The following is a 27,437-nucleotide window of genomic DNA, read 5'->3' on the forward strand; positions in this document are numbered from 1 at the left end:
TCTATGCACTCCTCATTGCCAAGAGAGTGAATCTGGAGGTACTGCATTGTACCACAATAGGTCTGACTCTACCCTGTCTGTGAAATCGGGATTCAGGTGGTGAGGAGCTTGTCTCTCTGCTTTGGGTCTTTGTCTCCTGATGGTGGTAGTCTCTCAGGCAAACCATAACTGTCACCTTCCCACCCTTAACAAGAGTTCTCTGGGGTGCCTCCCTTTCCCACTTTTCTTTGTGAATCACAGGCTGTTCTCCTTTCTCCCTCCTTCTCTTCCTCATCTGCGGGTGGGTGGGTCGCAGGCTCTGTGGCCAGAGGGCACCTGCTGCAGCACGCATTCCAGCCAGTCGGACAGCCAGTACGGCTCCCTGCGTGGCTGGTCTGAGGAGCTGGATGAGCATGGACACACGCTGTATGTCAGCGACCGCACTAATGAGAAGGTACTAGGCGCCACCCTGTGTCTCTCTCCCCACCTCCGACACCTACACACAACCATACAGTACATTTCTCATTGATTGAACAATAAACACATCACCATGGTAGAATACTAATTAGTGACCACACAGCTGGCATTTTACCAGGACTTTACCTTGTGACCGATGCTGTTCTTGCGCAAAGAACTGTTGGTTTGGTGGTTTTGCTTATTCTTCATTGGGCCTAAGGCACAGTTGGTATCCAGCTTTTGGGTCTCAAACTAACAGCAGTGTGAGACACTATCTCCTGATCTGATTTTTCCTGAGGGATGTTCATTCCCTACCATTGAGCATTTAATCAGACTTCCTCCCGATGTTGACACCTGGAGTTGCCCTCTTGTGTTTCGCAGTGGATTAAACACATGGACGATCACGGCCGCCCATACTACTACAGTGCTGATGGCTCCAGATCCGAATGGGAGCTACCTAAAGTGAGTCCAGGCTGCAATGTAGAGGAAATGGGATACTTTCATTTCTCTGTGTTCCTGCTGCTGCACCGTGGGCAGACAGACTGGCATCTCTGGTCTGTGCTGTACACATACATGCATGCACAGTTCAATGAAACTTCCACTTTACTCATGCCACAAACAAAAATCCCTGTTATAATGTTTCATTAGGGCTCTGTGATGTTTTGTCATTTAAAGTAAAAAGTAAAGTTTTACTTTCTCCTTTTATTGCTGCTTTCAGTTTATAATATTACAAAAAGAAAGATATACCACTTAAAATGGCACAAATGGAGTTCTAAAACATGAGCCCATTTTGGGGTCTCTGCTGTTGCAGAGTTAAGTAATTCATTCTTTTTTCAAACATTTTACTTTTTGTAGCACAAAACGGCATGAATGACACAAACATCCATTATTTTTTTCCCGTCCTTTGAAGTGATTTACAATGTTAGGCTACTTATACAGCTGGATAATTTACTGTGTCAATTCAGAGTTAGTACATTACTCAAGGGTGCTACAGCAGGAGTGGGAACTTGAAGAGGAAGGTGGCAGCTCTAACCACTGTACAGGTGGTCCCTGATGTACGATGGTTCGACTTTACAATGGTGAGCTGGTGATAGACATTCAGTAGAAACAGTACTGAAAGGGCGCCAGTCGAATTTTGATTTTTGACCCCCCCCCGGGCAAGCAATATGTGGCGTGATATTCTCTCATGATGCTGGGCAGTGGCAGCGATTTGCATCTCCCAGTCTGTCACACAGAGGTGTGTATTAAATGCTTTTTCAACTTGACGATATTTTCAATTTATGATGTGTTTCGCAGAACGTAAGCCCATCAAATCGGGGACCACCTGTATTACCTATTGCTCCATTTTAGCAGTGATTTTCCCCCCCCCCCTTCTATCTTTCATGCCTTTGTAGGAGCATGTGCTTTGAAGAGCATTCACACACTGATACACACAGTCTGAGTAACTACGTGGGTGAGCTTTGTCACAGTAATGAAAGCTGCAGTGCAGTCATGTGGAAAAGGAGCTGTAAAACTGGGCTTTTGGAGTAGGGACTTCACTTTAAAGAAAAGGTTAAGGAGGTGGACCTGAGGACAGGATATAATCTGTAGTTTTTTACTAGTTTATTCAGGTTCACAAATTGAACTCCTTGAAAGCTGGAGAAGGACCTGTGTTAACGAAAGTAAGTTTGCTTTTCCTAAACCCTCTTTCCAGTACGACATGACCCCGCCTCCACATGCAGAGGTGCACAAGAGCAAAAGCCTGGATCGCAAGCAGCTGGAACCCATTGTGCTAAACAGGTGGAGACACAGCACCTGTGTACTGGAAGCTAATGACAAGGTAAGAGACGCAGGGGGTGGTAGTGATAGGGGCCTGTCATGGGTTGAGCTGAGAGATGCCCATCACTTTGATTCTGGCACTCAGTCTGAACCACAGTGCTGTAAAGAATCAGCGTTATGATAGTTTATATTTTGGTTTTTTTTTTTTTCTTTTTCTTTAACATGACTTTTGTGTGATAGTATTGTCCACTCCACACTTCAGTGGACTTTCAGCTCCTCACAGATACTTAGCTGTTTGCCAGGAGATCCCCCTTCTCATCTGAAAACCCACTGTCATATGAGCACTGCTGCTTTTACAGCTCAACTGCTTTTTATCAGTTAGCAGGTTTGTTTCTTGGCTGCAGCCTTGAGCTGTCATCACCAAAGACATCAACTTTCTCATTTTCAGCCTTTAACCTTTTAAACCTTGTCTCCATTGGCTCAGTGCACAGGGCAAAGTAACATTTCCTCAGTATTTCTGTTTTTACCTGTCGCACATTTCTTTAGTTAGCATCTGTACCGTTTCCTGTCCCCTCACCTGTCACATGTGATGTATATGTTTGCGTTCAGCAGACCGCATGTTTGTATGTCGGGTGGACACGCATTCTTTTTGTGTCTGCACCAGACTCCAGACTTTGTGGTTCTGTTGCAGCTGACTGTCAGACACAGGCGGTTCCTTTCCGAGCGCCTGAAATGGCCCAGTGATCCACTTCCGGGTCTGGAAAAAGTTGGTACCATAGTCTGCCATCCTCTGTCATCAGAATCGAAATGGGATGATTGCATCAGCCATACAAATGCATGGGACACATGTTTGCTCCCTGCTGATTGTTTTCACCTTCCCCCCTGCAACCAAATCATGGACAGCTCATTCAGCCGTTTGTACTGAACTTGATTTTTTTTTTTATTCATTCATTTATTTATTTATTTTTTTTCCCCCACCCAGTTCTTGGTTCCCTTTTGCTACTCACCCCATTAATTCAGCGCTCAGATTTTATTTTTCCTGTGACATGTTTTTGGTTTGGTTTTAATCCGTCCCGCTCTTACTCTTTGCACTCTCTCCTTTCCAGGAGTCCCCAACGAGCCTAAAGTCCTTTCCCGACACTGACTCCAGTCCTTCATCTCCCAGGGCCCCCCCATCCGTTAGTATTTCGTCCTGCCCTGCTCCTTTTCAGTTTGCTCTGCCTCTCCCTCATTCTTGCTTCAAACTCTTCCATAATCATTCAGTAGTCTTCTTTCTCTCCTCACCCCAATTTCAATAGTTTTGCTTTTTCTCCCAACACTGGCTTCAGTCCTGATTTTTGTTTTTTTTTTTTTACCCTAAAATTAATGTTTTGGTTTACTGTTGTTCACATTGTTTCCCTTTTTTCACCTCAACAGCCATCAGAGAAGTGTGGTGTTTTGAATGTGACCAAAATAACTGAGCATGGGAAGAAAGTGCGGTAGGTGTGGCCTTAGCAAAGGAAAATAAGCATGGGTTTATGTGGCATAAGAACATGTGCTACAAAGTATATCTCTAACACATGTTCACATTCACATTATTAATCAGACATTATGGAAAAAATGGTCATCTTTTAGAGTGCATTTATACAATCTGAAGGTTGTTCTGTTGTGTAGGTGCTGCAGATGGTTGAGATTGGGTGCTTTTCCTGCAAGAAAAACTAGGATTTTAGGTCTAAGGGCATCATGGCATTGTTGTGATTTTACAGAAAGAACTGGACCTCCTCCTGGACGGTGCTGCAAGGCTCCTCACTTCTCTTTGCCAAAGGTCAGGGAGGTGGCACTGGCTGGGTAAGTGTTCGGATCCAGAAAGCTAGAGATTACTTGCTAGCTCTGCCTCTCACTTTTGGGTCGGTTTCCTTTGTGCTTCTTCACTTTGTTTTCTTTAAGGAGTGATGTGTGGCCACAGGCAGAATTAAGGTGACCACAGTGTAAGACAGGCTACCTTATTTATTTTTATTTAAATAAAGGTCCCTCTAGACTTAACATCCTCTGACTTTGTCTCTCCCTCCCTGAAGTTTGGGGGAAACCAGTCCAAACCAGAGTTTACAGTGGATCTCAGAGGGGCTACTGTGGAATGGGCCTCCAAGGACAAGTCCAGCAAGAAGCATGTGATTGAGGTGCATCCCATACTGAACTACATGCAGAATTTCATCTTAGTGGTTAGGGCAATCACCTTCCAAGTTGAAGGTCCCCAGGTTGATTCCTTTCCTGCTGTAGTACCCTTGATCCAAGGACCCTCACTGAATTGAAGCAGTAAAATGTATCCTTCTGTGTAAATGGATGAATCATTGAAAGCAGCTTGTTATACAAACCAGAGGTTGTATGTCATCTTAAACAAAGGTGGCAGGTATATAATAAACCATAAAGGTTCGTCTTTGTCCCCCCTAGTGGTCTGAGTGCATCACTGCCACCTGCTTTTCAGGGACATTGTTTTGTTCTTATTTGTGTGTAAACTGGGTAAATCTGTGAACCGGAGACTGAATTGGATTTACTTAAAAATCCTCACAAATCTCCTACAGCTAAAGACCAGGCAAGGCACAGAGCTGCTGATCCAGCAAGAGAGCGACAACGTCATCAGTGACTGGTACAAGGCCCTCACAGAAGCTGTGTGCTCCCACGTGAGTCTGCTTGGAGTTGTGGTCTTTACATATATTCTGCATAGTTTATGCAGAGGATAGCGATGACTCTGTTGCTCAAAGTCCAGTCACACGAGATAGGAGGAGCTTTTAGTGACCGCTGTAATCTCTTCCCCTCCCCTCTGCGGCTGTCAGGCATCCGAGTCAGATGAGGCTATCGAGGAAGACCTGCCTGAGACCCCGATGGCAGAAAAGCAGGACAAGGAGAAAGAGAAGGAACTTCGGGACTCCAGAAAGGGGCGAGGTATGAGAGCTGTATCCCTCATCTGTTAGAGGAATGTACCGCTGTGTGTGTCTATTTGCGCAAAGTGCTCCAAAAATCACATTCAGCTGCAGTGACACCTTGCTTTATGCTCCAGAGGCCTATGTTTTGCATTCTGTCATTTTCCAGGGATAAAGACTTCCACCAGCATGGACTTGTCAGACCAGAAGAAGACAAAGGTGAAGTTGAGGAAGTTCCTCACCCGCCGGCCGACACTGCAGTCAGTCAGAGACAAAGGCTATATCAAAGGTACAAGACGCAGATCAGTCTGCAAGGGTCACATTCCTATCTCCTAAAACCTGTTTGACCATTGCTTTTTCCTATGCCCTCAGACCAGGTTTTCGGTTCCAGTCTTACTAGCCTTTGTCAGAGGGAGAACACATCTGTGCCAAAATTTGTCAAGATATGCATTGAGCACGTGGAAAAGAACGGTAAGCTTCACAGGTCATTTCCTCCAATGTGTGTGTGTCTTTGTGTACTCACACACACTTTCACACACCCAAGTGACAATTATAGTTAACCTACCCATATTTGTGATGTGCAAGGATGGATTGAAATAGTCTGAGGTTAAAACTGTAGCTTGCAGATGTCCGTGACTTCCCCTCTTCCCGCAGGCTTGGATGTGGATGGACTATATCGGGTCAGTGGGAACCTAGCGGTCATCCAAAAGCTGCGTTTTGCTGTCAATCACGGTATGGTCTTTTGGCACTTGAATGTCACGGTTATGGGAATACTGTCTGTGGATTTGATTTTCAGTGCTCTGGGGTCAGTTAAGGTTTTATGGTTACATGTCTTGTGGTTCCTTATTGGCTTATTGCTAGTGTGTGATCATTCAGTTTTACATGGTCAGGAGTTCTTGTGGTTAGGTGAATAGAATGTGCTGCCATCCTTCTGTATTGTAGCTAGTGATCATGGTAGTTGGTGTTTATCAGCACTCTGACTGAACATTCTTTATATCTCAGATGAGAAGGTAGACCTGGAGAACAGCAAATGGGAGGACATGCATGTCACAACTGGCGCACTGAAGATGTTCTTCAGGGAGCTGCCTGAGCCACTGTTCACCTATGGACTCTTCAATGACTTTGTGAATGCCATCAGTAGGTGTCCATCACCTGGGGATTTCTCTTCTTCAGCACTTTCATACAGCATGCATATCATATACGCTACGTTACAAACGTTTGCAATGTAACAACGTATATAATATGCACGCTGTATGAAAGTGTAATTCTTGAAGATAGGGACATTTTACAGTTCATTTTTAATTTCATGTTCTGTACTTTTAGAAATTGTATTGCTATTAGGAAACGTGACTTCTCTTTACTCACAGGGCTTATAGAGAGCCCATAAGCAATAGGTGTGAGACCAGTTTACTTCCACAGTGTTTGTAGCTCATGTCTGGTGTGTAACAAGATGACATATTTTACATTTGTGTTAAGTTTTCAATGGATCTAACAAGCAAATAAATCCAGGGACATCTGTCATATTAACCTTTTATTTATTACAATTGCAACTGTGGCATAGCATAGCACTGCTGTCTCACAGCGTCTGGGTAGTGCGAGAGGATGTGGGCTTGATCCCTGCTTAGTCTGTGTGAAGTTTGCATGTTCTCCCCATGTCTGCGTGGGTTTCCTCCGGGTGTTCCAGTTTCCTCCCACAGTCCAAGGACATGCTGGTCAGGTTCCCCCACAGTGTGTGAGTGGCAGAGAGAGTGTGTTCCACTGATGTATGGATGAGTGACCCAGTGTAAGTAGTGTATCTAGCAGTGTAAGTCACCTTGGTGAATTAGGGGTGTGGGCTGATAACACTACATAGAGTTCATTAGAAGTTGCTTTGGAGAAAAGTGTCTGATAAATAAATGTAAACTTAGTGGTAGAAGTTACTTCGGATTTGAGAACAAAATGACTTACAAACAGACCTCTGGTTCACCTAGTTAGTAAGTTGTATTCATTTGTTCAATAGGTATATTTTTTTTATTTGTGGACAGGTGTCAGATGGTGTCTAGATCATCATCTAATGTGAGCTCATTTTTCGTTATTTTCCAGTTAGGCTGTTTTCTTACTATCCACATGGTGGCACTTAATGAGAGTCTGTAGGGGGTTAAAGTTGTTTGTGTGTGTAAACTTTTATTTTTGTTTATTACAGCAACTCTCTCTTCAGTGACTATGAGCTTTTTTGTCCTACATTTTTAGTGATCTTTTTTCTTATTTCAGAATCTCCAGATTTTAGGCAGAGAGTGCATTCAATTAAAGATTTAATAAAGCAGCTGCCGAAGCCTAACCAGGACACCATGCAGGCTCTCTTCAGGCACCTCAGGAAGTAGGTTCTCTGGGTGTTTCTGGGGGCACACAGACAAATGTTTATGTCCACATTGTTTTGTTCACACAGCAGGCATGAAATCCAGATTATCATTGATTATGTCCTCCTCAGGATTCAGTATCAGTTTCCTACAGCACCTCCATGTGGTTGTTTTTGAGCTAGCCTTGCACCTGTAAGCAGATTTCTCCCTTCACAACTGTCTGTTCTCAGTTTGCGCAGCTCAAAGAGCAGTGACTGCCAGAGGACAGTGCAGATCACAGTGGGGCTGGTTTCATTCCACACACTCCATGACATTGTCTTGCTTTTTTAAAAAAATTTTGCTATGTGGGTGTTTTTGTTTTGGCTTCTGTTATGGCCACTTTTTGCAGAGCCATTGTGCAAAATTATGGTTTGATATTTAATGTTCAGGGTGTATACTGTAAGATAAGAGCAGGGGCTTAATTCGCTCACTTTTAAAAAATCTGTTTCTTAATCATGATCGTGCTGACAGGTAATATATTCTTAAGAATCTTTGTAGAGTGTGTGTGGGAAAGAGCAAATTTTTAGAACTTTAAAGGATGTTGCTTTGGTACTTCTCTTAGTAAGCAAGACGTTTTGCCCCGCAGAGTGATTGAGCACGGAGAGGCCAACCGCATGAACACCCAGAGCGTGGCCATCGTGTTTGGACCCACCCTACTGAGACCCGAGATGGAGACGGGCAATATCGCTGTGCACATGGTCTACCAGAATCAGATTGTGGAGCTCATCTTACTGGAGTTTGAGAACATTTTTGGCAGGTAGGGCTGCTGTGCTTCACCTTGGCCACCTGTAACTCGCCACATGCCGAATTTTCTCTCCTAAATGACGGGCACGCCTACATATTGAGTTGTACTCTTTCGGAGCTCTCTACACTTAGTTTTTCCTTGTCATACGGTGAGCAGCAATTTCTTCAGCAGCCTTTAATGTGCTGTTGGGTGGAAGACTTGACAGTGAAAACAGGCAGAACACACTGGATACAGAGGACTGGCGGCAGTTTGGACATTTGGTCGACTTGTTTACTGGGGAACATAGCCTAGTGGATATACTGTAGTTTCTGGCTGGATATCTCTGGTAGCTCCAGAAGAACAGAGCTCTGGTGTGTAGGACATCTGCCCGACAGAACTCTGGAAGGACTCCACACCAAGCAGACAAAACCCAGCTTGACAGGGTGTAATGGGGGAAAGAAATGGGTGCAGTGCTGTGAACATGATGGGTAATGTCTCCTGTGTACAAAGTGTATTGTTGCCCTCTGCTGTTCAGTGTTAGTATTGAAACTAGGGTCTGCTGCTGGGAACTAGTCCTTGGAAGCCCATATGGATATGGGACTGGTGGGGGAAGAACATAACCCACCAAACGGAAAGGAGTCACCCCACTCCCCCGCACAAACTGTACAGAACGTAACTGTATAGCCCTTCCAATCTCCATTCCAGCCTTTTCCTGAAAACCACTCGTATTGTGGACAAACCCAACTGTGATGCATGGTCCTGCAATCTATCCCCCAGTCTGTGAGCTCTTTTGAGACAATCAATGAACTCTCCTGAAACAAACCTCTCTCTGGGCAAGTTCAAATTCTTCTGGAAAGTTAGAATATTTACAGCTGTGCATTTATTTACATAATGTTTCATGGGACATATTTGTGTATCAAAAGAACTATACTGGAAATGTGTGCTCCAGTGCATATGATACCAGTGGCATTGTTGTTTAATCTCTTTTTGATTATTCAGGAACTGGGAGAGAAATGTTAAGCAGTGGTATGGTAGAATAATTGTGAAGATATTGGAGAAACACGGATTGTGATTTTGCTATTGTATTGTTTAACTCTTCATTGTTATGGTTTGCCGGAACTGGTGTTCACAGCATAGCTGTCTAACCTGAGAAAAATAAAACTGTTAATTTTTGGTAATTTCCTATTGTGGTGATTGTAATTATGGCACAATTAGTCAATTTTTTTCAAAGTAAAAGTATTGCTCAAGGGAGCTGTAAAGCCTGTAAGAAGTTGTCTGGTCGTCAGGAGCATCTTTGTCAAAATTCATTTTGAAGTGCAGTTTCTATGAAATACCAATTTTTTTTGCCTCAGTGGTATACAGACACCACTGGGACTGGAAGTCTATCTGTAAGTTTGTTTTTTGGTTACTTCTACCACCCAAATCTCAATCAATAAATGGTTTATTATACAGATTTTTTTTTATATATATATACTTGATTTCCCCCCCCCCCTTCTCCCTTCAGTGGATGGGTTCTGTAAAAGTCTTAGATGGAGTTATAATAAATTAAAATACTTTGACATTTTAAACATTATTGACTTCAAGTTACATGAGTCATATTTTAAGATGACAATATTGTTTTCACAAACTGCTGCTACTCAATCCTCCCAATTGTTCACTGATGTTTGACTTAAACTTGTGCAATGTTCCTCATCTTGGTTTTAGTTGTGAACACTCAGGAACACCAGCTGTTGATGCTGTGGAAGTGAACTGGATTAAGGCAGTCCTGCCATTCAACCACTGTTTACCTTGAAAGTGATAAGTTAAGAAAATGCATTGAAAAATAAATTTGAAAATGTATCTTTGGGAAGTCTGTAAGTGGACTGTTTGTCACAAGGAGCCAAGGTGTAGCAAACTTTCTTTCAACATGGGTATATCTGTGAATGCACATTTTAGCAATATCAAATTTTCAACAACTTAATGGAAAAAAATGTAAATCTTGGATGACAGTACACTGGTAAATTAATAATTAATTTTGGCAATGAATTTCTTGATTTCATAGGTTCATATCATACAGTATAGCACTTTGATATGTAATAGGGTAAAAGTACATTAGAAAAAACTTGTCACTGGTTCTTTCCTCACCCTCTCTGACAATCCTTGTAAGTACATTATAAATATTGCTGCACTTCATAAATAATTTGTTTCTCCAGATTCTGCTGGTCTTTCGCAGCCTTTTAGCGGAGTATGGTAAGAAACCAGTGCTTCCTGTCCAGGAGCAGTTTGATTAGAGCAGGAGTTTCATTCATAGACTTGGAGCTGCCGGTATGGAGAAGATACGGTCCGTAAGTCCCCAACATCGCTTTGGAGAAAAAGCATCTTACCACCATAGTACGAGACAACATGAGGACACAGCAACAGATGAATTGTCACAACATCCTCCATCACTGTGATGAGAAGGGAAAGCCTAGAGTTGTCTTTAAGTCCAGGTTAAAAAGACTTTTTAATAAATTTTTCTGTAGACCGTTTTGAATCAATCATCTTCCACACATGGTATCTCCTGATGATGCTCTGGGGAAGCATCCCTCTTAAAAGAAGACATCATGATGATTGTAAACTTGTCTGGAAGTTGAATGGATATAAACAACTCCGTCAGCTGCACAGCACATACGAATATAGGGTCCAGTCCCACTGCCAGGTGTGTAGTGGGTGCACATCTCCAACTTTTGGGGAGATGTTTTGTGAAGCATCAGTCTGAGTAGCTATATGAGGGCTCTGTTGGCCTGCAGCTTTTGTGTCAACTCTTGTATTCCTGTTCACCAGCTCTCATTAGTTTATTGGATTGGCCTGATGCCAGAGATTGTATTACTTCTCTCACATCCACACACAGGCCTGTCTTGGAGACCACCCACTAAACCATCCCTTAGCACATGAACTCGAAATACCTCAGCGTTGTGTGGTATGTTACATTTCGCTGTATGCTAATGAAATCCTATTCCTGATAATTTGCTCTTCCAACCGTTGCCTGCGAGTAGCGCACACAGCTGAATCGCCTCTCACCTGCTGGTACCCATATTTCACATAGGACTGGACCATCATTAGTCACCCATTTTAAGAATGTGTTTAAAGTTGGGTGGCATGGCACCTGAACAGTACGAGAGGACATGGGTTCAATCCCAACTCAGCCTGCAGGGAGTTTCCATGTTTTTTGGTGAAAAAGGTGTGTCAGCTAAATAGTAAAGCTTTGGAGAAAAGTGTCTTTAAGTGGCAAAAATGTAGAGGCTTTAAAAGCACTGTTTCCACATTCAGGTCATGCTTTCAAAAGCTGACAGATCCTGTTACAATAATAGTAACTTTAATCTTTTCTATGACCTGATCCTGCAGTTTGTTGAAATATAATCAGGTTAATAATGGGGCTTCTGGCTGAGAAACGGTTCTGAGGAGTTGCCCTTTCCTGCCTTACTGCCATGTGTCCACAGGGAGGCAGAGTAGAACACATTTTTTGGTTCTGGCTGCGTTTCTGTGCAGGTTGACGTCCTCGAACGCACTCCTGCAAAACGTTCCAGAGCTGCTTTGGCGTCTCCTCCTCGCCCTCCTCTGGCTTTTCTCACATTGGTTTTAGACATCTGTCAGAGCTTTACAGCTCCAGCCAATGGGCGTGATCTGTTCTTGCTCAGCTGCGTCTAATCAGGTCGTACCCTGAGCTTCATTATGAGAAATGGAGGAATTTCAGGCTCTTTAATGGGTCCATTGGCCCCACCCACATGCAGGTGCATGACTCTTGATCTTTGTTGGGGGTTATCCGTGAGTTGGGTGTTGGCTGTCATGATGCTCCCATGCGTGACCAAACACTTAATGACTGCTCGCTAAGGAGCGGGACCTGCGGGTGACTGTCACACCATGCCTAATTCAAATTGGCTTAACTGGGCAGTTTGCACTGCATGCTGGGGAATTCGCTCTCTCCTGTTCTGCCTCAGTGGCTTCATCTCTTCAGCCCAGTTTCTACATTCAGGTTGAATGGAGTGGATTGAAGAGGCAATAATTACAGCCTCGGGCGGCTGCCTCTTCTCTGGGCTATTAGCTGTATCAGAACAAATGACAGTTCGACTGTCACCTGGAGGACCTGCACAAACAAACATCGTAGGTCACTGTTCACTTTGCGAAATGCTCCGAATAGATTAGCGTATCAGGCTTTTAGCTTTTTATTTTCATTACATTGTAAGAAGTTTTCAAATGCTTCTGCTCCTACTTCCTCCTGGATGGAGGGCTGCATGCTTGACTCGGGTCTCCTGCTGCCAGACGGAGCAATCCAAAAAGAAGTGCTGGTTGGAGAAAAGAGCTGGAGTCCAGTGGGCAGTCAGGATTGTCCGGTCACACCCCTCAGTCTTGATCTGAAAGCCTTGTTGGGTGACACCCCCATCTGGCATGTCCTAGTGGACACTTTTCCGAGCGTGAAAAGAACAGGGTTTGTGTTTTACTGGGTCCGTGTCATGATTCCAAGCCAGTGACCCTCTTTGGAGCTGAAGCTCCTGCTGTTTTAGAATTGATTCCGACTCAAACAAGAGCAATTGTTGGGAATCAAAGAACCTTGTTGTGGCAATGTGTCCCACGGCTGCCTAATATGAGACCTCTGTTCCAGCTGAGCAGTACACAGCTGCGGGTAATATTGAAACGATAACTGTTCCAGACGTGTTGGTCCAAGCAGAACAGCTGTATGAGAAAATGAGGGCCTTGTAGTCAGCAGCTCTTGAAAGATCCCCATCTAATCCCTCATGATTCTCAGCAAGTGTGGTCTGCAACGCAAGCTAATTGTAAAACTGTATGCCTTTTCAGTTGTCCTTTTAGAGAGATGTACACCTTTTTACACAAACTACCTAGCGAAAATACGTAAGCTAAACCCACCAGAGTCGTGGTGGTCCAGTGCCAGTTCCGCAGGTACAGGGGGTGAGGTAGGCTTCATTGTAACATGTTGATTGCTTGTCTGTAAGGAAATACTTCACACAACACGTGAATTGTTTCCGTTCACTTTTACACGCAACTCTAGCCACCTGTAGCCAGCTGTGATTAGTTGTTTCATTTGAAAAGTTTCCACAGAAATAATCAGTATGTTGCACATAGTGGTTTAGGGGTCAGTTTGTGTTCAGGACTAGTAGTCAATTTATAGGATGTGCAATTTCTTGGTCCAGTGTCCTTCAGCTGACAGTGAGCTTTAAGCAAATTTCCCCAGGGGAGCGACGTCACGGTCCGGGGCTCATCGTAACAGGGTAAATATACCACGTATCCCACCTGGATCTTCTGGACACGGCTGGCCCTGAGCAGCATGTGTTGCACTTCGTCACCCCACAATTTCTCCAAGGTGACTTAGTGTGAGATTTCTACACGGACACATCGATTTAACCATTTACCAGCAGGGTCATTTTAACCGTATCAGCTGAGAGTGATATATAAATACCCAGGTCCTTTGAGCGAAAGGCAGTAACTCTAACCACTGCACTATCTGCTGTATCCTACACTGCTAACAAAGTCCATGTTGGATTTCAGCAACATGGCCCTGCTTCCTTCTCTATTAAAAACGGTGCAGCTTTTATGGAAAGCCTCTGCTCTTTAAACGTTGTATATTTTACAGGAATTTTTAAAGTGGATGTAAATTATACTGGAATTTTTTTTAAAGAAAATGGCAAAATGTGGTTAGATTTCTCTTGGGTTCTTTACTAATTCATGTCCTGGGCCAATCTGCTGGAGAGCAGAGATGGATCAATAAGCGTGACCTTGGCACACTGGGTTTTGGTGGATCCAGGGGTTTGGGATCTGGTCCAGGCCTGGGAAGAGGGGGGAGGTTGGAAAATTGTCCAGGGGCCTGAGGAGAGACTCCACACCCTGCCGTCATCTCCTCCTCTCCCATAGCCCCATCTTGCCCTGGAATCCTAATGCAGCAGCAGGTTACCGATTTGTTTCCCCGGTGTTTCACAGCAGGCCACATGGTGAGCGGACACCTCTGAAGGACCTTCCAGCATCTTGATTGAGATGAACCACACAGAAGCTGCTGGGTTCCTCTGCTGTGCAGAAAGACTTGAACACTTTTCTACAGCTGGGGTCGTACTTACGGCAATCGGCTCAATTCATAAAGCTTTTCGAATGTTATTGAGGGGCGAAATTAAAATTTTCTAAATTTCTGTGGAAAGACCTTGTGGTTTGGCTTTTACCTCTTTATATGGGGAAAAAAATTCCAGTAGAAGAAAAATTAAGCATCAACATTTCAGTTCCTATTCTGTGACCAACAACTACACAGGTGGAGGTCGGAGGTATAATGTATAATGACCCCCCAAAACAGCATAAGCAATGTATTGCGGATGTGGGCGTGATCGTACTTTACCGTACGAGCTCAGGGTAATGGTGTGGGGGGGGATCACAGATTTCATCTCAGTATGAATTTTTTTCAAGTTGCACCGACCATAAAATAATGGAGTTTAGTTCTTCAAAACATCAATCCCTTCAGATGAAACCTTTACAATAACCCACTGTAGCGTTATGCTACTTTAGTTATGCTTAATACGTTACAAACACATTTAAAATTGGAAAGTCAACACTTCAGGACATCTGTGATGATGTATTTTATTGTGATGGGGAGGCAAAACGTATAAGAATGACTAGGACTGAAAGGGATCTTTAAAACAAGAAGCCTTGAGAGACATAGATGTGGAGGAACTGGCACAAATAAAACCGTAACAAATGTCTGTCAGTCTAGTTTTGGCCTTTTTTTCTTAGTTGCACAGTACATTTTCAGCTCAGTAACTGATTTAAGGGACAAAGGTAGAAAATAACTATTGATGAAAATATGTCCTCCATTTGTAATTTTTTTTTCCAACACTAATTTAACATGTAATACCTTTGAAAACAAAACACGAGTCATTCTTCTGGCTTGGACTTCACTTGCCTTACAAATTATTCATACTAAAATATATTACTGTTTTAATACAAGCTACAGTTTTATACACTACACTGTGTAATAAATAACCAGATTGAAATATAAAAAATAAGACATAAATATAAAAAGTTTTCTAGAACTAAACTGGTACTTATTGGGGAAACGAGACTAATACTGCTTTTGTGGAAAATACACCGTTTTTTGCAAAACATTAAAAATAAAACTGGACAAAACACAGTAATACTGACAGGTAAATATTAACGTTTTTTTTTTTTTCTCCTTTTTACTGGGGCCATATCCAGCGTTTGTCAGCTGAAGCGCCGCAATGTTTCATTCGCACCTCGGGCAAACTGCGGAGCGCTTTCTTCCCGTTCTGCTTAGCTTTTTTTTTTTATTATTTGAAAAACACACACACACACACACACGAAAACACAGCCAACTAATCTCAGTGGATATGGCCCCCAGCGCCCCCCGCGTGTTGCGTACAAGCGCTTAGTAACAAATAACACTGTTCAATGGCACTTACAGCACACGTCTTGCATAAGGCTGCGGGACTGAACGTCGTCTGCGCTGCACTGCTGTGCCCCCTGCTTCAATCCACCTTGAAGACAGATTATTGAAAGGAGAAAAAGGTGACAGTGGTCACAGATTTAGACGAAAAAAAAAATAAAAAGCACAACGCAAGGGCTGGGGGTCATGGCTGTTGCAGCGAACTCCCAGATGGGAAACACACAAACCCTCCCCACGATGATGTTGTTTTAAGGCCAACGATCCAATTTCGAAGAACCAAAGAAGCCGACGTGTCGCAGACGGACTCTAGTGCGGTAATACTGAAGCCTGTTTTATCCTTAGGCAAACCAGGAATACTGTAGTGCAGATTTTTTTTTTTCCAACTTAATAAAATACTGATTTAACAAACTTCATTGGCAATAAAAAGGTATAGAAATCTCTCCCAACTGTACAGCTTAAAAGGTTAAAACATAAGTGACAAAGTTAGTAACACTGATAAAAGAAAGAACGCAGGACGTTTTAGTAATAAACATTACCTAAAACGCATCAGCTTTGCCCTTCAGTCTCTATATATGCAGTTTTGTTAAACTTCATTACCTTTTTCAAACAAACAATTTCTAACACTGTAAATTTCTCACATGGAAAAGTTACTCGGTTGTTTTTTGAAGTTCAGGCACAACAGGAGTTATACACAGTAGTGAACTAAAACACAGCGTTTAGGCAACCGTGTTTTTTTTTCCCCAACAATAATCTGTACATATTGTAGTATATTGGAAAAAAAATGTGGTTCAATTCCTCTTGTCTCCTTTTTTTGTAATTATTCCAGCTTTGCTCATTTGCCCTCGGTGTCACTTCCTGGAATCTTTTCCCCAGACTCGGAGACCTTCTCAGTGTCCCCTTCCACCTCCGTGATTCGCATGATGGCCTCGCTCTCCGTTTCTTGTTTAACGGTTGCCGTGACGTCCTCTGTTGTCAAGGCTTCCTTGGTCTCCGTCGCCACCACTTCCTGCTGCGCTTGATCCACTTCCTGTGCCTCCTCCTCCTCTTTTATTAGCGCCGTTGCCGGAAGCAGATTCTCCTCCCCCTTTTCCGACTCCTCCCCTTCCTCAGCTAGCTCCTCCCCAACATATTCTTGGTCATCTTCCTCGCTCTCCTCTCCCTCGCCCACTCGCACCACCTGTATCTCGTCGTCGTTTATGCCGACCCCATCCATTTCCTCCTCCTCCTCCTCCTCCTCCTCCTCTTCCTCCTCTTCCTCATACTCGCTCTCCTCGTCTCCTCGGGTGCTGCTCTCCCTGTCGTCCGAGTCCGGCTGAGAGGGCGGGGAGGCGGCCCTGCCGTCGGCCGCTCGGATGCCGGGGCCCTCCCGCGCCTGCCGCCCCCCCCGCGCCTCCCGCTTGCAGTACGAGTAGCGGTGGTTCATGTGCTGCGAGTAGGAGCCCGAGTGCGAGAATCGCTTGCCGCACTTGTCGCACTGGTAGGGCTTCTCGCCCGAGTGCAGCCGCGAGTGTTCGATCAGGTGGTGCTTGTGTTTGAAGGCCTTGGTGCAGATTCCGCACTCATGGGGGCGCTTCCCTGTGGGGGGAGACACGGAGAGACCCTTTCCGGTTAGCCGTCCCACTGCCTCGTACAACATGGCATAGGTGACAAAGAGCGGGGACCTCCAGTCCTCCAGGGCATCGGTTTCCACCATTTTCATAAAGCACTTTTCTCAGCAGCGTGACAGCGCATACAGTGACACACGAGTAATAAAAGGACAATAAGGCAGTGTGCTAATGTACTCATCTGAAATAATCTCCCTGACAACTGAAAAAACGGGGAGGGGGGGGGGAGACTCCCAGGCTAAGGAAATGGGAGAAACATAAATCTGTGCAGGTTCGAGTACCAGTTGCGGCATTCTAGTTCTTCTAGTTCCGTTACAGTGGGCTCGTGTAGGAGTTCATGCTTCTGGGGGAACGGCTGCTCTCCTAATCCCACAAGTGACTACATGGAAAGAGGGAACAGCAGCAGACCCTCTGGCTTCGGAGGACTGGAGCTCTCTCTACGTGGGATGTGAACCACCTGTCCTTCTGGAGCCCATAATCGCGGGGCAGAAAAGCAGCCGGGATCGAAACGGTTACAGAAGTGAGGTCATCATTGCCGGGTTATAAACTCAGCTGCTTGAAACGAGTCCGCGCCCTGTGCCATTAGGCAATGAACTGCAGAACATTCTGGAAGCGTGGCTGGAACACACTCGCAACATGTCGAAATGCTTGGCTACGCAGCCCAAATTATAATCAATTAATCTGACCGACCGGGGACGTCTGATACAATCAGAGGTTCTGAAGTCATCTGGCAATCTAACAACCGTCACCTCGAACCTGGAGCCTCCCTCGCGCTCGCTAAGAACTGGAGTAATTGCAAACACAACCCTGCTGCGGGTTCCAGAAACAAGGGAGGAAGCGGAGTGACTGAGCGCAGATGGAACAAGGGAGGAAGCGGAGTGACTGAGCGCAGATGGAACGGCGGAGGCGTCCGCGACGCCGGGTGACGGGTCACACGCTCCACACGTGCCGCCGCCCCACTTACCCGTGTGCTCGTACTTATGCCTCAGCAGGGAGCTGCTCTTCTGGAAGATCTTGTCGCACAGGTCGCAGCTGTACATCCCGTTCTCCGTCTTCCTCATCTTCTTCCTGGGGGGTGTGGAGTCAGAGTCGTTGTGGTCCTCCAGGTTGGGGCCACCGTTGGAGCTGGTGTCCACTCTGTCCTCCTGGCGGACGGGAGGCCACAACGTTGTGTTTTGGGCAGTTCAAACACAGTGAGAACGGACACAATGAACAAAGAATTCTGGGACAATATCATTTATGCCGCTAGAACACAAAAAAAAGTACGAGGAGCCACGGCTGAAGACTGGCGGCCCCGGGCCCCTTTTTGCAGAATTCACACGAGAGCACGTTGCAGGACGAAGCTCAGGTCGGTGTGGGAAACGGGTTCTTGGATTTACACCAAACACCACACTACCTGTTACATTAATTATTTTTTCGTACGAAAAATGTAGAAAATGTCCATTTCAGACAGTTTCCTTCAGCTTGTCCTGGTGACAGTCACGTGTGTCTAAAAATGTTAATGCAATTATATATTAAACCACTGATACAAACAAGCCATTTCTTAATTATTACATACCGACAGTGAGTGAGTAATAAAAACATAACTGCTTATCCTAAGGCAGGGTCCCAGTGGTCTGGCGACTATCCTGGAAGAATAGGGTGCGAGGCTAGTCACGGTCCACCTCATTATTACTGTTTTCTTATTAAATATCACTTAATATTTAAAATGAACATTAAAGTAGTTCCTGATATTTCAAAATAAAGTTACATTATTTCATATTAAACGTCAAATCTAATACATTTACTGTGCCTGCAGAAAACATGGAGAATACTTTAGCTGCATCTGACACCAATGCATAAATCAATCGATCGATCAGCCCTCATTACGTATTTGTGCTCTACAGCAGTGTGTAAGAAGGTTATTGGTGGCTAGACTTCACATCTGGACTGTTATGACACCGAACTGATCAAAGACAAGTGCTGATGTCTCTATTCCATCCGGCAGTCGTTTAGGTGGAGACCGATGGTACGTTTCATATACACATACCGTACATCACACCAGGTACGTGAACTTTGCTTCTCATGACTGAACACTGACGTGCTCATGTTGGAGCACATTATACTCTCCAGTATTAGGCAACATGAAGCTATACTGCGTTTGGAAAGGTACGACCCAACTTCCTCCTCAAAGACAAATTCTCCACACCTCACTTTCTGACCTGATGTAGGAGTAAATCAAAGCTTGAGCAAACCAACCCTAAGGCTTCTGTCCTCATGTTCCAATTGGCCAAACCTCTCAGCTCTTGTCACCCTCGGCTTCAACCCTCAGCTCACGTCGCCAATGGCTACAACCCTCAACTCTCGCTCCCGCTGGCCACCACACATCCACCACCTGGAGCACAAATACTTTTCAAACATCATGCAACAGCCCTGACTGAAAATCATGACGCTCGGCTCAAAGCAGCCAACATCTGCTGCAGCACCGTTGACTTTCTGTGAACGAGTCACACGGGAGAGATTATGTCCTCCAGGCTGGGCTCTGGTTATAAAACCTGACACCCTTCCGCACCGTTCAGTCAACCACCTGGCGCATACCATACACATGAGCCCAAACCATGGTGTAACCCACTGCTGACTTGGAACATCTGCACTCATCATGACCACATCAGTGATCTGAGGTGGTCTGAATAAGCTGCAATTGAGGAAAAACACTCTTATTGGAGGTGTTTAATAGCACAGCAACTACATCTGACAGTGAAGCGAGAGACATCATGACTACAGTGTCTTCAGTACGAAAAGAAGCCAGAAGATGGATTTGCATCCAAAGGGCGTTCCAAGGACCCGTCTCAGGCCTTCGCTCTTCCGTCACAACGATCTAACGATATCTCCGCTATAACGAGTCCTTATGTCTGGTGAAAACAAGAAGCCTAGTATTACCTCTCAATAATGCATTTAGAAGGAAAACAAATGACCAGTACCCAATCAGCTCAAGATATTTGAATTACATGGGACGCATGGGGGTGATCAGTGCGTTGTCACTAAAATGTGCCTTTCGTTACGTTACACGGGCTCAACGGCATCATTTTCACAGGCTGCCGAAGGCCATATGTTGCCTCGACTCAAAGAACCAACAACGTCAGACCTAGAAAACCCACTAAAACCAAGTGGGGCTGCCGCACAGGAGAACCACGGCCCACCTACCTGGTTGCCGTTAGCTTGCGGCGGCTTTAGCTGGATTTCGGTCCCCGTGGGACTCGTCCCTGAAGCTGTGTAGGAGTAAGTGAGCTGTGGGATGAGGATGGTCTGCTTGCTGGCAGTCAGCGCTCGCAAGCAGGGCACGCTGCTCTGGTCGGCGATGGCCACAATGGTGGGCAACTGAGTGGTGACGATACTAATTGGGTTGGCACTTGGTGGGGTAACAAAAACTGTCTCAGTATGCGGCTGCTCTTTTTTTGTGCAAGTTAAGTTCAGGGGTTCTTCCTGAACAGAGTAAACACTGTTGTGGTAAACAGCGCTGCCGGCGGCTCCGCCGGCTTCCTCGCGTGGGAGCTTTGGTAGTGACAGGTCAAGCGGCTCTGCCTGAGTCCCGCCTCCTGGCTCCTCGGCAGTTGCAGTCATAGCGAGCCCGCTCGAGGATAGGTTTAGTGGCGATGGCGGGGACGGGTCACCCTCGGCCTCGCCGGGGTCGGCAGCCTGCGGTCGGGCCGCGGTAAGCGGACCGTCGGTGATCACTTCGGCCTCCTGCTGCTTGGCCTGCCCTTCCTTGGCAGGGGGGGGCTCGGCCTCAGCCCCACCGGACTCGGAGGCGGGAGCCGCCGGCTCCGGAGGAGGAGGGTCATTACCTGGCGCCGAAACCTGCCCTGCCCTCATCTTCTCAAACCACTTTTTGACCACATCCTTCGGCAAACTTACTGAGTCTGAGATCTTTTCCAGCTCTTCCTGGGTCGGCTCTGCGTTCAATGCGAAATAAGCTTTGAGCAAAGAGAGGAGGTTTTTCAAAGGAGGCTGGCTGGGGGAGAGTCCCCCATCGGAGAGGAGGGATGACACTACGGAAGCGGTCCTGTCTGGCTCTGCCCCGTCTACACTTGGGCTGACCGTTCCTCCCTCCGCTTTACAGTGTTTTAGTTTGTCGAGCGCATCTAACCCCCCAGGGCATTCGTCACAGAGAAGACAAGTACTGCCCGTCTGCACGGGGGCAGGGGCAGGAGCCGCCTCCTCCGCCTCCGTGCCGTCGGCCGTTTTGCCGCACCCGGCCTTCGCGGTCAGATCCTCCGGAAGCTTCTCAGCCTTACACACCTCTGTGTTTTTCGCCGGCTCCTTCTTTGGGACCTGGGCGATGGGCTGCAGCTGGCTGGGCTCTACACTGTAATTGATGATGATTTTGGTGGTGCCGTCCGGTTCCACGATAGGAAGACTGATGGCCGAGATGACGGAGCGGCTGGCTGGCTGTCCCGGCTGCCCCGTGGTGCCCCCTTGCTCCTTGTTCGACGCGTTCACCTGGTTGCTCTCCAACACTTGGCGAAGCACGTTCCCGTCAACCGCCACCTTGAGAACATTCTGGATGTCACTTAGGTTGATGCTGATGGGTGACACCAGGCCTACGGTGGGCAGCACCACGGCCTGCACCAGGCCTTGGGGGGCCGGCGCCGCCTGGAGCACAGGAGCACTGTGGAAAACCCCGTTGACAGTGGTCGGTATCACGACGGGTTTGTACTCGCAGTCCGCTGGCTCTGCCTTGATCTGGTTGAGGGGCAACTGCTCCTGCAAGGGCCTCCCGTTGTCGACCTTCTCGCGGAGCTGGATGCGGACCGGCGCCGCCGGGAGGGAGGCCACGGGGGGGGATGTGCACTGAGGGCCCTTTGCCGGTGGGCGGGGCCGGCCGTTCACGGGGACCACGCCGATGCACTTCTTGCTGCTGATGTGGGAGCTGTAAGAGCCGGAGTGGGAGAAGCGCTTCTTGCAGTTGGAGCACTCGTACGGCTTCTCCCCTACGAACACACACACACACACACACACACGCACACATAAATGCATGATGCACCTGCAGGGACGACTGATGCAAACACGAAAGAAAAATCAAATGTCCAATTCCCTTCCAAGCTGATAATCACAGCACTTACATTATGACTTAACATAACGGGAAAGTCCCTCCAGTTTAACGGCGAAGGACAAAAACTCAAAGCACTTCTCTGTGCCAACTGCATCTGCCCCATCTGGAGGGACCGGTCGGACAACGCGGCCCTTCGCTCTGATGCCGCCCTCACCGCTGTGGATGCGCAGGTGCTCCTTCAGGTGGTGCTTATACTTGAAAGCCTTGGCGCACTCGGTGCACTTGAACTTCCTGTTGGCCCCCGCCTGAGTCACGTGTCGCTGTGAGGACAAGCAACTCGATAACTTCAACCCAACTGACACCCTTCCTACAGGAATATTTCAGAATCGCTCATCGGAAACGTTACTGCTAAATTTCGAACCGCGTGTGTCGCGCCTTCCTTCCGGTCACATAAGATGCGTGAGCGCGCGGCGCATGGATCCGGAGTACGGCTCCATCGTTGCAGTACCTGCTCTCGGCCGGTCTTGTGCGCGGTCATGTGCCGGTCCAGCTGCGTCCGGTGGGCAAAGGTATAGCTGCACAGGGAGCAGCTGAAGTTGTCTTCGCTCTTCTCGTGCCGGTACTTGATGTGCTCCTTCAGGGAGGTGTAGCGCTTGTAGCCACGGGAGCAGTAAGGGCACGTGAGCAGCTGCGAGAAGGCGTCCGGGGTGCCTGCGCGGGTCGTCGGCCGGGGGAGGAGGAGGGAGGAGGACACGTAAGAATCGACACGACGACAGGCAGCAACCCAGTTCGCGCGTGTGCGTCAAACAGCCTTCGGCGAGTCAGCCGCGACGGCAGAGTTTCCACGAAAAGAGATACTGAACATCTGAAAAAAGTAAATTCTGTGCAAAATGAGACATACGGGGTGGTAAAGCAAGGCGGGCAAGTGAAGTTAATCATCAGTTTATAGGAAACTCGGACCTTGTCAGCAGTCCCTATTTAGGAACTTACGTGTTGGCGCGTGCTATTTGGAACAGCGCCCCCGGTGGCACGGATGTCTAACTGCATCTCTGTCAACTCACTGAAGGAGCATGAAGAGAATAAAGGATGGTGGGGCGATGTACCGTTCTCATCGTGGCCGCTGGGCTCTGGGGTGCCCTGCCTCGGTTCATCCTCGGGAGCCTCGGGGTAAATGACCGCCGTGTCGCCCTGCTGCAGCATCTCCTCGACCATGGCGTCCGTGCTGCCCGCATCCTCCCCATCGGAGCCACACTCGTCTTTTACTGGAGCACAATGAGGCACAGACACGTAGTTAGGAGCGATGAGCGAAATCGATCATAAGTTTTCTCCAGGTTGTTTTGCTGACGTGTCATCTGTGCATATAAGTGTCACTTCCACCGATGCGCCTCTTTGCCAACAGTGGAGACGGTCTGAAGGCCCTGTTCCACATCCCCCCGGAGCACCAGCGCTTGGCCACACTGCCAGCAGACAAACCTGGCAAGTCAGTCAGGTGGGGGTGGGTTAGCCTTTCCTTTCAAACCATTTCCCAAGGTGCCACGAACACCCTCCCCCGACCCCCGACCCCCGTCCTCCAGTTCACCTCCCAGCGTGAACAGTGCCCACATGCGCCTTCAAGCCACAGGCCTTCTGCGCGCTGCAAGAAACAAAAACACAACCCGAGTTCAGCCTTCCTCCGAAATACCGAGCTGAGGTTCACGTCCCGCTTCAGCAGCTCCGCAGTCACCGATCGGCGAAAGCGCGGAGCTAAGCGCCTACACGTGCGGCAACCTACAGAAAGATTTACGGCGTTTCGTCAGAGCTCGGATTCGGCGCGGAAGGACGGTGCGGCCGCGGCGAGTCGCGAACTGCGGCAGAGGGAGGGAGCGGCTCTTCGCGACCTCGACACGCACGGCCTTACTGGCCCAAAGCGGCACGATCCGCGCTCCGTCCGGAGGACGGGGGTAGAGGGGGGTGACCGTACGGAGCCGCGACGCCGCAACCGAGCCGGCCCGCACGAGGACGACCGTTTAGTTTCATCTGCGGAACATGTGTTTCCCACATGGCGCTAATGAGCGCCGGATGAGCGCCGGATGAGCGCCGGGCGAACCGACGAGGCCTAATTAAGACGGCACCTTCCCAACGGTACGAGGCCCGAAGACACCCGGGGGCGGAGCGCTCCCCGGACCCGCTCCCCTGCCGCGGATACGCTCGTTCCCGGCGGCACAAGAGCGCCGAAACGTTGCGTGGTTTGTTTAGCAGCGGGACAGCACGCGGGCCGCCACTTTCCTCTTTATTACCCGTCAGAGAGCTAAAAAAGGAAAGGGCCACGAGGAGTTCCTGTGTCTGGCACAGCTCTCTCGCACTTCTGTGCTGATGGCGCTTCGCATTCGCCGTTTCCACTGACATTTTAGAGTGCGTCCTTTCATCGAGGTGACTAAGAAGAGAACCCGGAGGAAGCTCTGCTTGTACAGTCAGGGTTTTCTTCCTGGGTCCGGAACCGTGACGGTAGAAGACGCGATTTCCCACCTACGTTCATTTATTTACCTCCTGCGTTTCTCCAGAGAAACCCATCTCTACTTCACCTCTTCCTAGAGTTGTGTCATCTTTACTGCATCTGTTCAGGAGAAGTACTCTGAGCAGCAGGAGGTGGGATTCGAACCTGGGCCATTTGAGTCCAGAAGCAGTGGCTCTAATCGCCGCACCATTTGTTGTCCCACCCCTAAAACATATTCATTTGACTGACGTGTTGCTCATCCCACTGAGACACTCTCGCGGTGGGTGGCCCCTCCCATCCTTGCTGCAGTGGTGAGCATCATCTGTTTGCAATCGTTGCCATGGAGATTTAACGGCCTTGAGAGGGGGCAGGTGCAGCCCGGACAGCCGCGCTGACCGAGGGGGCGACACCCCTCATAAACGAACCAGGTTCAAGTGCCCGTTTTGCCCATGATGCACTGCAGGCAGGCTTCCCGGGCCCCGACCCCTGCAGTTCTCTCACTCGGAAACCCGAAGCAGCTGCAGTCGTACGGCTCACCTTTTCGCCCTCTTATTGGTGGAAAAAACAACAGTTTATCGTGGGTTAGAAACGCGTGCAGAGGGACTCGCTCTGGGCCGCGACCCCAAAGGGAGCCGAGGGAGGGAAATCGGAGCGCAAACAGAACCGTGCAGCCTGGCCGACGGACGAAAATATTAACGAAGCAATCACATTAACGAGAACCACTTGCCGGACGCTTCTCCAAAATGACCAAGAACGAGTTTAGCGTGAAACTCAGACATGGGGAGTAACAAAGACGCTCCAGCCCCTTGAACCCGGATGGCAGCGTGACGCACGTCTCGTGCAGGAAGCGGATGCCTTCTGCCATCTGCTTTCGCTTAGAAGCCCTGAAAGTGTAATTAGTTTGAGGCCGCACGAGTCAAAAGTCACGTGTGAGGTTATGAGCGGAAGGAGGACTCGGCCGTGTCACCCGACGGCACGACGCGCGTCTCTCTGGAGGGAGGCGGTCAAGACTCAATCGAGAACTGGCATCTCGAGGTCGTTGGAGCCCCCGCAGAACGAGCGATACGGGGCCCGAGCGGTTCTCCGCTCATCTTGGCGACCGGGATGAAGGTAACGGGCCGCAACCGGCTCCCGTGTGTGTGTACGCCCCGGGCCCCGCGCAACGGTGGTGCCTCGCGAGCGTCAGCGAGAAGCACACGTCGCATGCTGTCGCGCGGCGGGTCTCGCGCCCCGCACCTCCCGGCTGGATGGCGACAACAAAGCCCGCGTGACCGGGGTTCGCTCGCTTCAGAAACAGGGTAAAAACGCGCTACCCTTAGAAACCGACAGCAGAAGAGAAGGGTTTTTACAGCGTCCACAGTGACACCTCGTGTAGATGCGACTGCACGCAAAAAAGTTTTACAAACGAAGCCCCCGACACCATAATCACATTTTCACAAAGACCTGTATCTGTTTTTATAGCTGAATATTTAATATTCTGGAGCAACTCAACTGCAGGGACTTAAACCTGTAACATTCCGGATGCGGATCTGCGTCCATCATCCCTCCGCTGCGTCACGGGCTCGGAACGGCGGCGGCCGAAGCCGGTATCGAGGAAGAGACGAAGGGATGAGAGAGGCGTATCCAGGGTGCGCCTCTGGCCGCCCGCTGCGCTCCCACGTGTGGGCGTCGACCTCAACTCACCTTTATAGCCTACTTTGCGTGTGCGTGTCGCCGGCCCCAGGCTCTCCACGCGCGCGTCTGCGGAACAATGAGAGGACAACGGAAAAATGTCTTATTTCTCAGGCTGTTTTGCCGCCGTAACCTTTTGCGCTGCCGCCGCGGTGACGTTCCGTGGGGTAGAGAGACGAACACACAGGAGCCTTCCAAGTAACTCCGGCTCCTTAACAGTGACACCACCTACTGGCTGCAAGTGAGAAAGGCCAGTATGGAGATCTGATCTTCGACACCGGCGCTGCTGTGAAACGAACGCGAGTCCGACATCTTCGCGCCGGTACACCGTACCCGCCTGAAGCAAACGCCTGACGTGGCAAGAGACACGGAATGATGGCAGCAGTTTCAGTCGTATTGGCTGTGGGTTCGAATCTGGCTCGCTGTGCGTGGAGTTTGTGGGGTCGTGTGCTGCTCGCTGGAAGAGACCTGCCCGGCAGAGTACCCCCCCGCCCCCCAGCTGCATTTGGAGCCCCTCTCTCCTCCCTACAAATTCAGTTCTCATGCTCCTCCAGAGCAGCTGACAGCTCCTCGCACCCCAGGCAAAACCGTCCGTCCGTCCGTGTCTTATGGGGGCGCGGTGACGCACTGGGTTGGACCAGGTCCTGCTCTCCGGTGGGTCTGGGGTTCGAGTCCCGCTTGGGGTGCCTTGTGACGGACTGGCGTCCCGTCCTGGGTGTGTCCCCTCCCTCTCCGGCCTTATGCCCTGAGTTGCCGGGTTAGGCTCTGGTTCCCCACGACCCCGTATGGGACAAGCGGTTCAGAAAGTATGTGTGTGTGTGTATATATATATATATATATATATATATCTTTTTTATTCTCTGTCTCACCCCCACATGGGATGGTGTGTGTGTCTTCCCCAAGCTCGGGTCTGCTACCAGAGGCCTTGGAGTTTGACGGTTCTGAGCAGTATCTTAGCTGTTCTTAGGACCGCAGTCTTCTGGACGGAGACTTCGGACGTTGTTCCCGGAATCTGCTGGAGCCACTCTCCCAGTCTGGGGGTCACAGCCCTGAG

At 48.2% G+C, this 27,437-nt stretch overlaps 2 protein-coding genes across 13 annotated transcripts in view; one reads left to right on the top strand and one right to left on the bottom strand.

Annotated features, from left to right (window-relative positions):
- Positions 1-9,683, top strand: part of arhgap12b (Rho GTPase activating protein 12b) — a 31,367-nt gene extending 21,684 nt beyond the window's left edge. For 7 of the 9 annotated variants that reach the window (XM_029253642.1, XM_029253641.1, XM_029253640.1 and 4 more), the window contains 15 exons: positions 296-433; positions 817-897; positions 2,129-2,254; positions 3,300-3,371; positions 3,610-3,671; positions 3,939-4,020; positions 4,248-4,349; positions 4,752-4,850; positions 5,004-5,112; positions 5,260-5,379; positions 5,463-5,561; positions 5,745-5,822; positions 6,093-6,227; positions 7,341-7,446; positions 8,052-9,683. In XM_029253642.1, the coding sequence (XP_029109475.1) occupies positions 296-433; positions 817-897; positions 2,129-2,254; positions 3,300-3,371; positions 3,610-3,671; positions 3,939-4,020; positions 4,248-4,349; positions 4,752-4,850; positions 5,004-5,112; positions 5,260-5,379; positions 5,463-5,561; positions 5,745-5,822; positions 6,093-6,227; positions 7,341-7,446; positions 8,052-8,226 (1,584 nt within the window). In that variant the 3' untranslated portion in view covers positions 8,227-9,683. The remainder of the gene's footprint in view (positions 1-295; positions 434-816; positions 898-2,128; positions 2,255-3,299; positions 3,372-3,609; positions 3,672-3,938; positions 4,021-4,247; positions 4,350-4,751; positions 4,851-5,003; positions 5,113-5,259; positions 5,380-5,462; positions 5,562-5,744; positions 5,823-6,092; positions 6,228-7,340; positions 7,447-8,051) is intronic. The other 2 variants (XM_029253644.1, XM_029253645.1) reach the window with 2 other exon arrangements.
- Positions 9,684-14,227: 4,544 nt separating this feature from the next.
- LOC108937578 (zinc finger E-box-binding homeobox 1-like) overlaps positions 14,228-27,437 on the bottom strand; it is a 38,216-nt gene continuing 25,006 nt past the window's right edge. For 2 of the 4 annotated variants that reach the window (XM_029253338.1, XM_029253339.1), the window contains exons 3-9: positions 26,396-26,452; positions 23,343-23,501; positions 22,748-22,950; positions 22,454-22,559; positions 20,391-22,177; positions 18,172-18,352; positions 14,228-17,178 (exon numbers count right to left, since the gene is read on the bottom strand). In XM_029253338.1, the coding sequence (XP_029109171.1) occupies positions 16,436-17,178; positions 18,172-18,352; positions 20,391-22,177; positions 22,454-22,559; positions 22,748-22,950; positions 23,343-23,501; positions 26,396-26,452 (3,236 nt within the window). In that variant the 3' untranslated portion in view covers positions 14,228-16,435. Of the gene's footprint in view, positions 17,179-18,171; positions 18,353-20,390; positions 22,178-22,453; positions 22,560-22,747; positions 22,951-23,342; positions 23,529-26,395; positions 26,453-27,437 lie in introns of all 4 variants that reach the window. The other 2 variants (XM_029253341.1, XM_029253340.1) reach the window with 2 other exon arrangements.

The sequence above is a fragment of the Scleropages formosus genome, chromosome 7, assembly GCF_900964775.1.
Source record: "Scleropages formosus chromosome 7, fSclFor1.1, whole genome shotgun sequence".
In the NCBI taxonomy this organism is placed as follows: domain Eukaryota; kingdom Metazoa; phylum Chordata; class Actinopteri; order Osteoglossiformes; family Osteoglossidae; genus Scleropages; species Scleropages formosus.